Below are 9,711 nucleotides of genomic sequence, written 5' to 3'. Positions count from 1 at the left end.
CCCCGTCACTCCCCCAGCCCCCATGGGTGCCCCACCCAAGCCAGCTCCGGCGCTTTACGGAAAAAAAAAAAAACCCGGGACTCTCCGCTCATGCAGCAACCTTGGGGCTTTGGGGGCTCGTGTAGAGCCCCCACATGGTGCAAGGCAATGACGGGCAGCAGGGATCACCCCCCACCAGCAGGAACAGTGAGTCTGGGGTTTTTCAGGGGTTTTTTTTTCTTAAAGGGCGAGAGCTGGCTTGGGTGGGGTACCCATGGTGGGGCTGGGGGAGCAGGGGGAGCCCCCCATGCTGTGGGGGGTAGTGAGGATCACCCCCTGCCCAGCAGCACCCATTAAGTCAGGGATTTTTTTTTTAACAAGTGCTGGGAGCTGGGGCAGCCATTGCTGGGCTGGGAGAGGGGCAGGGGATGGCCCTGGCTGATTTGGAGATTCGGCAGCAGCCAAATCTCCAAATCAGAGTTGGCCAAATCGAATCGGGACAGTGATTCGAATCACCAAATCGAATCACTGTCCCCCGAATTGGCTGAATCTGAAGCGAATACTAGCCACTTCACGCAAGCCTAGTGGCCGGCCCATCTTAGCTGTGCCAGTTGCAGCAGGGTGTGAATACGGGGGAGAGTTGATCTTCTGAGCACCTCGGTGTCCCAAATCTTGTCCTGCCACTTGATCTTTAGTATCTTTTGCAGGCAGCACAAGTGGAAGTAGTTTAGTTTCTTGGCATGACACTGGTAAATGGTCCAGGTTTTGCAGGCATAAAGGAGGGTCGGAAGGATGATGGCTTTGTAAACCTTCAGTTTTGTCGACATTCTGATGCCTCTGCGGTCCCAGACTGACGTATGGAGTTTGCCAAAGGCCACACTAGCTTTTGCTAATCTCACATTGACTTCGTCATCAATGCGGACAGCACGGGAGAGTGTGCTGCCTAGACAGGCAAACTTGTCAACTATCGACACTTGTTGGCCTTTAACTGAGATGTGTGGCTCCTGGGGTGTTGTGCCAGGTGCAGGTTGAAACATCACTTCAGTCGTCTTCATGTTAATAGTGACTCCGAGGTTGTCACGGGCTGACAGGAGTAGGTCCATGGATCGTTGCATGTCAGCCTGTCAGCATAGTCATCAGCAAAGAGGAAGTCGTGAAGCGTGGCTGTCTGGACTTTGGAGCTCACTTGGAGCCTGCGCAGGTTGAAGATGTCTCCGTCAAAACAGTACCTGATCCCCACATGTCACAGCAGTTACCTATTAGCAGGTGGCGGTCCAATGTTATATAACAAATATTGCACGACTTTAAATGACTATGTTCCCTAATAGATCAGATCAGCAACGTTATAACAAAACGTTAACCAGGATGATGTTAAGTGAGGAGTACCTGTACTGTTCCCTAATGTAGCCTAATCGACAAAAGAAGGTATCACAAGTGAAAACTTCCCCTATAAAAGATAAAGACAATTAACAAACCTTTCATATTACATGTGAACATTAAGTAAATTTGTGCTTTAGCCCTGAACTCAGGTAATAGTTTGATAGTATTATCAGATTTTAATAGCCTGAAAATTGATGCACTCAGAAACCTTTGTCACCATGCTAGTAGAAAATGTGGATTTGGGGCTCAAAGATTATAACTGAGGGGCCCCACAAGAGTAGTAAACAGGCAACATTCAACTGGGATATTTAAATGAATTACACAGCTTTCCATACAGTAATACAGACAATGGGCCCCAAGTGCATGTTGAATATATAGTATTACTGACTTCAGTTAAGCCATACTAGAGACCTGTTTCGCTAGCTGTTATCTGAGTCATATGACATTTTTAGGGTTTTAGTTTGCAGGATTTCATCCCATGCAGGTTTCAATGGCTCCTTACTGTTTCACATTCAGTTTCAGATTTGATGACACCTCCAAAGCCAAAGTGAAACCCAATCAAAACTGCGTGCTTTGCTTGATTTCACATTGCAACTATAACCTTCACCTGTCCGATTCTAAAGCAGCCCTTTGTTTGTTCACAAAACATTTGTAAATCCTTCGATATGCCAAGGTGGAGATTGGATTTGTGTATAAAATGAGTTTTAGCATCGTTTCGAATTTGTTGAAAGAAAACTTTCGTACAGTTCTAACCATTTCCAAAATTAGATAAATACGAAAGGTTGAATGCTTCAACTCCCTCTGCCGGTAGCAGAATGAAATCCAGAATTACGTTTTAAAATGGATACTCTTCTGAAATGAGAGAAGCCCTTGCTGAGAGCAGTAAACATTTCCACCACTAGGTGTCTCAGAGCTTGCATTACTGGGGAAAGAAAATTTTGACTCAAGTCTAAACAAAATGCAAACAGCTAACATTGTCCTCTTCATTTCATGAGGTTATTTCCTGCCAGTAGATAGTGGAGAACAGTCAGTATATATAACAAGTAATGATCTGCAGTTGAGGAAGCCATTATTTTTCAACAATCTTTGATAAAAATACAAAGAATGAAAAGCAATGGTGAAACAACTGTGAGCGTCTCTTATGGACCCCCCACAACAGAAGGCTAGTTACATTGAAAAGTTCCTTGGATCTACTCTCAAGGTGGTCTTGGGGACAGGACACTCTGCTCATGAAGGATGTAAACAATCAAGATATCCACTGGGTAACAAAGACAGTCAGATGGGCATCATCAAGGAGGTCCCTGAGTGGCTTAAGGGACATCTATGTATTCCAGAAAGTGGATATTCTAAGTAGAGAAGAATTCAATGGAGATGTATAGCATTTTGATAAAGAGGAATGTACCTGGAAGAGAAGAATGATAGGGAAGGTGGGACTAATGACCATCTGCACAAGAGCATCACAAAGAATGGATTGACAGAATGCTGTCACATGAGGGCACAAGATTTCGGGAATGTTAATTTTAGGAAGATGCCAGCAAAGAAGCATTAAATACCACCCATGTGAAAAAAAACCTCTAAAAAATCCTGATTAGGGCACAACAGACTACAGCTCCTTTAAAATAAGAATACAAAGAGGATGAATCAGCTGGTGGGGCTTTGAAAGGAGATTTTTGAGGTTAACATGAGAATGAATGGGAATCAGAAAAGGAGAAGACAATGAAACAAGAAATCTCAGGATCTATTTGGGTTCCTGGGAGCAGAGATAAGAGCAGCAGAAACCCCTAAATGAGCTAACGTTAGTATACTGGGGAAAATGGGCTTTATAAATAGAAAGGAAATGTGCAAATAGAAAAAAGGAAATCAATTAATAAATAAAAGAGGAAGGGGCTTAAGTTAATGATTTGGAAAAAGCTGAGGCACCAAAATGCCTTGATAAATGTTATCAGGAAGTAGGGATTTCTTAGGATAATATCTTTTATTGGACCGACTACATAGTTGGGATAGAGTTAGACAAGCTTTCAACTGTAAAGTTTAATTAGTCCAAGAAAAGATATCACCCTAAGAAATCCTTGCCTCTTGCATAATTTCTGGACTATTGTGTCTACAACATCATTTTATACTACCAGTAAGCCAAGCATGGGTACATATTCCCCCCCCCTTGCAGAACTACCCAGAAGAAAGCTGCAGAAGAGAACGTAAAACACCATGCACTCTGGAGGTATCAGGGCATTAGCACACAAGTGCAAAGAGGGGTATGGGGAGTTGCTAAAGGCCAGATATGCCAACCCCATGGATCTCAGGCAGTGGTTTTCAACCTCCATAGGCTTGAAACACACCTTGTCAGACACAAGGCACCTCCCGGAAAATGCCAGCTCTTCACTTTCAATTGTTTTTTGACTACAGAAAAATAATAAAGCAATTCTTCTCTTGCAAAGAACACAGAGAAACCACAACAGGACAGAATGTTTTTCAGACTATAGATTCCTATTTGAAATCTGAATTTATCTTATGAGTCATGTGCAGGTGTTTGCACACATAATAGGTGCCTGTACACAAGCCCAGAGGCTGCTCTGACGCACTGTAATTACACTGTGCTGCAGCAGACTCGATTAATTGAGTCTGCCAGAGTGGAGTAATTACCGCGCTCCAGCCAACCTCCGCATCTCACATATCAGCATTGATAAGGTTTAGATAAAGTGCTTCCACTGTCACTATGAAGTGTGGGGAAGCTAACACACGAGATTCTCTGGGCGCTTTAATTAGACCAGATCTGAGCGCCGCTCTAATTAAAGCACCCCCCCCCACACACACACACACTCAGTGCATGCGTAAAAATGCCCAATAGTACGAATATTGTACAGCACCTTTTTAGCACCCTTAAAAGGATCTCAAGATACCCAAGGGGATCATGGGACCCAAGTTAAGAATCACTGATTGAAGGAGCACAGAAGTTCATGGAGCATGAATCTGTTGGTTTCTTTTTGTGCTGCCTTGCTGGCCTCTTTCTTTTCCCACAGAGGTATGAAACTGGAAAGCGCTTTCCTTTTTCCTGTCATCTTTATTGGTGCAGGAAAAGGATTCCACTTATTTTTCCAAATAAACACAAAAAAAGGACTAAACAGTAACAGTTTCTGATAATTTTTATATTGCATAAAAGCAGTGATTTGCATATGTGTGCCCACCTTTAAAGTGATCTGCATGTCTAACTCTAAGCTTAACACACAAGCACAGACAAGGAGGGGCAAAGAGCTAGCCCAAATGAGAAAGTGGCTAAGTAATTGTACGCAAAGCCTTGTCATGAAATCCTAGCAGCAAATTTTAAAAGTGTTGGGGGGGGGAAGCATTTACACCCATCACAACGTTACTGTATATAGTCTACATTCATCCCTGATGTCATTTCACTGAACTTATTGGAATGACACCACGCGTTAATTTGACCCACTGTTTTTTCTATGCATTTGGCAAAGTTTAGGATGCACCATTTAGGGTACTGACAATACCGGTGCTTTGCATAGTCATAGAAAGAATAAATAAAAGAGGAAGATTACTAATAGCATTTTCAATTACACTAGCTTGCATGCAAATGCTACAGCTTGTGAATGCTCCTGTTTCAGGAACGCACTGACTGCCAGCAACAGGGGGAAAAAATCCCTTTTTTCCCCTTCTGCCCAACCTACTTCCCCATTCTCCTGGCACTGGTCTCCCCCCTTCAAAGACCTATGCATGTTCTTAAAGTTAAGCCAATGCCTTTGTCTTTAAAGCATCAGGGAAAAGAGCACACGGGCCAATAACTTGAAGGAATTCCATTCCAGCCTCAAAAACTCCTCAGAGGCAAATTGCACCAGACCTACAGCTGATTTTCTGCTCTCTCCATTAGACTTTTACATATCTAGAATAGCTTAACCAAAGTCCATGGAGTAATTTTGCAGTTACACAGATCTGGGAGAGAGCAGGATATGACTCAACATCTACCAATGTGACAAGTACATTGTGAACATGTGTGCTGAGCATGAAATCAAACAGGCACTCCCACAGCTGTTAGGAATTTAAATATAAATGACCTCAATTAACAATTGCCTGATTTTGTAAATGTTCACACTAGGCAGTTTACTGCTAAACCACACACACACGCGCACACAGAAAAATGTGACAGATCATTCAGAACTTAGCATGTGTCCCACTGTAGAGAAACTGGTGCCTGAAATTAGAAACTCCTCAAGGCAGTTTGAATCTGAAACTGGTTTGTAATAATGGATGTCTCTCATACACTGAGCTAGTTATTGGGATGTTTCTTGTATGAACACACTAGGTAAATTTAATAGGGATTGTTGTGGAAAACTAGTAGGAAGGAGAACAGATGACTCACAATCAGTGGTTTTCAACCTTTTTTCTTTTGCAGAACCATAACACAAATTTGAATGGAGGTGCGGGCCCCTTTGGAAATTTCAAACAGCGGTGCACACACTTTTGAATTGTAAGTGTGGGTATTCACATGTTTTTAATTGATCATAGTCATCTTTGACTATGACCCCTTAGACACAGTATGTGGGCCCCCAGGGGTCCACAGACCACAGGTTGAAAACCACTGCTCAAGATAAAAAACTATTTTGTGAATACTTGAGGTTTGTTAAGAGGCAATGAGGGAATTATTACCTTTGAAGATTTTTCCTCCAATCCAGCTACCCTACAAAATTGGTTTGAATTAGAACAGGAAAAGGCCCACAACTAGAGATCAACATAACTGTAACAGGTTTTTAAAGGAGCACTTTGGACACGGGGAGGAGAGGGAGGGAGAGAAAGTTGTTTAAGGAGGACCAAGCTGAAATACAAATATTACATTCATGTGAGAAGACATGCATGTGGATTAAAATGCTTTTTATCTAAATGCTTTGTTCCTAGTATTGAAATAAATATACTCTGCTATGAAGAAAGCTAGTTTGTCTTTATATACTACTGTTTTTAGATTATGGGAGGAAAGATTTGTGGGTGCATGAATTCAGCTACACACTCTCTCTCTCTCTCTCTCTCTCTCTCTCTCCCTCTTTCTCTCTCTACACTGGTCCCCTACTTAAGATGGCGGGGTGTACTAGGCAAGGCACACCGTGGCCCCTGGGAAATACAGAATAGCTAAATTATTAACTGTATAGCAAGAGGGGATAGGATCAGTGCACCCATGGGAGTCAATATCCTGTGTCAGGGCTTTAGCAATATGAGTGAAGGATAGTCTGATGGATATAGTCACAGCTCCTATGAAAGTCATCAGGAATCCCTCAGAGTCAAGGTTGATTGTCTTCCACAATTGTCTTATCTGTAGGTCTGAAGGTGACTAACAAAGCCTATCCAGGATCATAGTTTCATAGTTTGTAGGGTTGGAAGGGACCTGAGCAGATCATCAAGTCCGACCCCCTGCCATGGCAGGAAAGAGTACTGGGGTCAAACGACCCCAGCAAGGTGATTGTCTAGCCTTGTCTTAAAGACCCCCAGGGTAGGAGCCAGCAGCACTTCTCTTGGAAGTTGGTTCCAGATCCTAGCCACCCTAACCGTGAAGTAGCGCTTCCAGATGTCTAATCTGAATTTACCCTCTGCCAGCTTGTGACTGTTATTTCTAGTCACTCCTGGCAGTGCTCGGGGGAACGGGGACTCCCCCAATGCCTGCTGGTCCCCTCTGACTAGTTTGTAACAGGCCACTAGATCCTCCTCAGCCTTCTTTTGTGGAGGCTGAACAGGTTCAGGTCCCGTAGCCTCTCCTTGTAGGGCCTGCCCTGCTGTCCCCTGATCATGCGAGTGGCCTCCTCTGGACCCTCTCCATGTTGTCCACATCCCTCTTGAAGTGTGGCGCCCAGAACGCCAGGATCAACAGACTCTGTTGCAGCTCAGGCACATGTTTCTGCATGGGGCAGGTGGTTCTGGGTTTTTGATTTAGTCCGCGACACACTGTTTCTGCTGCTCCCATTTTTCCATCTCCTGTTGTCATCACTTTAAGGTACTGAGTTTCTTGCAGAAGACTATCCTGCATTTGGACTATCCTGGGCCATGGTCTCCCATGAGTTGATATCAATGTTGCATTTTTTCAAGTTGGCCTTGAGGATGTCTTTCAAGTGCTTTCTCTGCTTTCCTTTTGAGTGCACACCTTGACTGAGCTGGGGGAATACAACTTGCTTTGAGAGTTTGGAGCCAGACATCCAGGTGATGTAGCTGACCCAAGTTGATGTCCGATGATCATCACCTCAGTCATGATCATGATGTTTGCTTGTGAGAGGACACTAATGTTGGTGCATCTGTTCATCCACTGGATTTGAAGAATCTTCCAGAAGCAGCACTGATGGTACTTCTCCAGTGACTTGAGGTGTCTCCTATACCTTGTCCACATCTCAGCTCTGTACATTAAGGTGGGGATCATGACTGCTTGATAGACAATGAATTTGGTTTTAGATCTGATGTCATGATCTTCAAATACCCATTTCCTCAGGTGTTTGAAGACTGCACTAGCACATCTGAGGTGAAGCTGGATTTCTCTCAATGTCAGCCTTCTGCAAGAGATGGTTTCCAAGGTACGGGAAATACTCAATGTTCTTCAGAGTCTCACCATGCATCTGAATTACTGGAGCTGGGGCCTGCTCATTAAGAGCTTGTTGATGGAGGATTTAGTCTTCTGAATGTTAAGCATCAGTCCCATTTTCTTGTATGCCTCAGTAAAGATGTCTGAAGGTCTGTTTCCAAGTAAGCACACACTACAGCATCATCAGCATGCTGGTGCTCTACAAGTCCTCAGTGGCCAAGCAAGTGGGAGATGTTAGAATCTCAGCAGCTCCAAAGGTGGACAAAGGCTGCAACAGAATGAGATCTCTAATGCCTTGGGCCTCCTTGCCATTAGATCAAGATCCCATTCTGTCAAGAAGCATATAGAGGCTGATGTGCAGCATTTTTTCCACAATAAAAGAAATCATGGACAAGTGTCTTCCATGGAAACAGTTCATGACTAAGAGCCTCCCGACCAGCTAGTGACAATGGGAGCAGAATTGTGAGGTCTGGAGGCTCTTAGTCATAAACTGGCACGAAGGTGGCAATTACAACAAGGTCATCTAGTGCCTGGAGCCAGGAATACGATTCAGCAGCTGTCACTGCAACTGAGCAGCCCTCTTCAGGATCTGCTCTGCTCACCCCATATAGGGAGGGGTCTAGAAAAGGTACCTAAACATAGTCTGGCTACCTTTTTCCTGACTGGATAACTGCATCCAGTGGGACTACCTTTACTGCAGTCAAAATTATCAAAGACAAACAATCAGCTTCAGGACTTGGAACTTCAGGACCATCGTGGACAAGCCTAACAGTGAAGGCCCAGAGCACTGCACCATGATTGTGGCTCAAGACACTCAGGTGACACAATGCTGGTGTCATTGCACTGAGCGAGACCAGGCAAGCAGGATATGAGCAGCTCGAAGAATAAGGGAGACGGCTGGCTATACCTTCTTCTGGAAGGATAAACAGGAAAGAGAATGCCAGCTTCATCGAGTTGGTTTTTCCATCAAGGATGAACTCAAAAGCCAACTCAACAAGTTCCCTATCAAAATTAATGAGTGCCTCAAGATTTTTAATCTTAAACTGGCAGGGAGACAACAAGCCACTGTCATTGGTGCATATGTCCCAACTCTTGATGCCGCTGGGGAAACGAAGGAGCACTTCTACATCAACCTGTGAAAGTCAAAGGAGTTGTGACTGCACAGATCTTTAGAAAATCAGACCATGAGAGGCAGGAATGGATGAACAGAGAGAGCTGACCTTTGAAAAACTGATCTTGGCAGATTATAATGGGGGGACGGTCAGGACTGAGGTGCACTGTGGCAGAGCCTGGGGCATGAGGCAAGCCTGGGAAAGTAAAGAGTGCTGTAGTTCAAGTCTGTAGGGGCGGAAGCTCACCCAGCTGTACTGCTACCAAGCATGTAGCCAGTGAGCAACTGTTCACCAGGGCACCCTTGGGGAAAACTAGGAGTAATGGTCAGAAACTCCTGGAAGACGGTTTCAGGCTTAACATTAGGAAAAACTAGATCCCAACTAGGGTGTCCAGATTGTAGAATAAGCTCCCTCCAGAGGTGGTACAATTGCCTACCCTGGAAATCTTCAAGAGGAGACTGGACGGTCACCTCGCTAGGGTCACCTGACCCCAGTTGTCTTCCCTGCTTGGTGCAGGGGGCTGGACACGATGATCTTTGAGGTCCCTTCCAGCCTCACAGTCTATGAACCTATGTCCACCGGTGGCAGATAGTGGAATGACCTTCAGGGAAGATTAGCTGTGAAATAAGCAGGGGTAGGGCTGATGATAAGCAGTCACAGACCAAGCAGCAGTACCACCAG

General features: G+C 44.4%; 1 protein-coding gene across 1 annotated transcript in view; it reads right to left on the bottom strand.

The window, feature by feature from the left end:
• The window catches only part of SFPQ (splicing factor proline and glutamine rich), a 25,318-nt gene extending 16,646 nt beyond the window's left edge, over positions 1 to 8,672 (bottom strand). Inside the window, exon 1 of the mRNA XM_019512071.1 lies at positions 8,640 to 8,672. Coding sequence (XP_019367616.1) covers positions 8,640 to 8,672 — 33 coding nt within the window. The remainder of the gene's footprint in view (positions 1 to 8,639) is intronic.
• Between the last annotated feature and the right edge of the window lie 1,039 nt (positions 8,673 to 9,711).

The sequence above is a fragment of the Gavialis gangeticus genome, unplaced genomic scaffold, assembly GCF_001723915.1.
Source record: "Gavialis gangeticus isolate Ggan-Ray unplaced genomic scaffold, GavGan_comp1, whole genome shotgun sequence".
Classification (NCBI taxonomy): Eukaryota; Metazoa; Chordata; order Crocodylia; family Gavialidae; genus Gavialis; species Gavialis gangeticus.
Note: the sequence above shows the minus strand (reverse complement) of the source record. Positions and strands in the feature narration are given on the sequence as shown.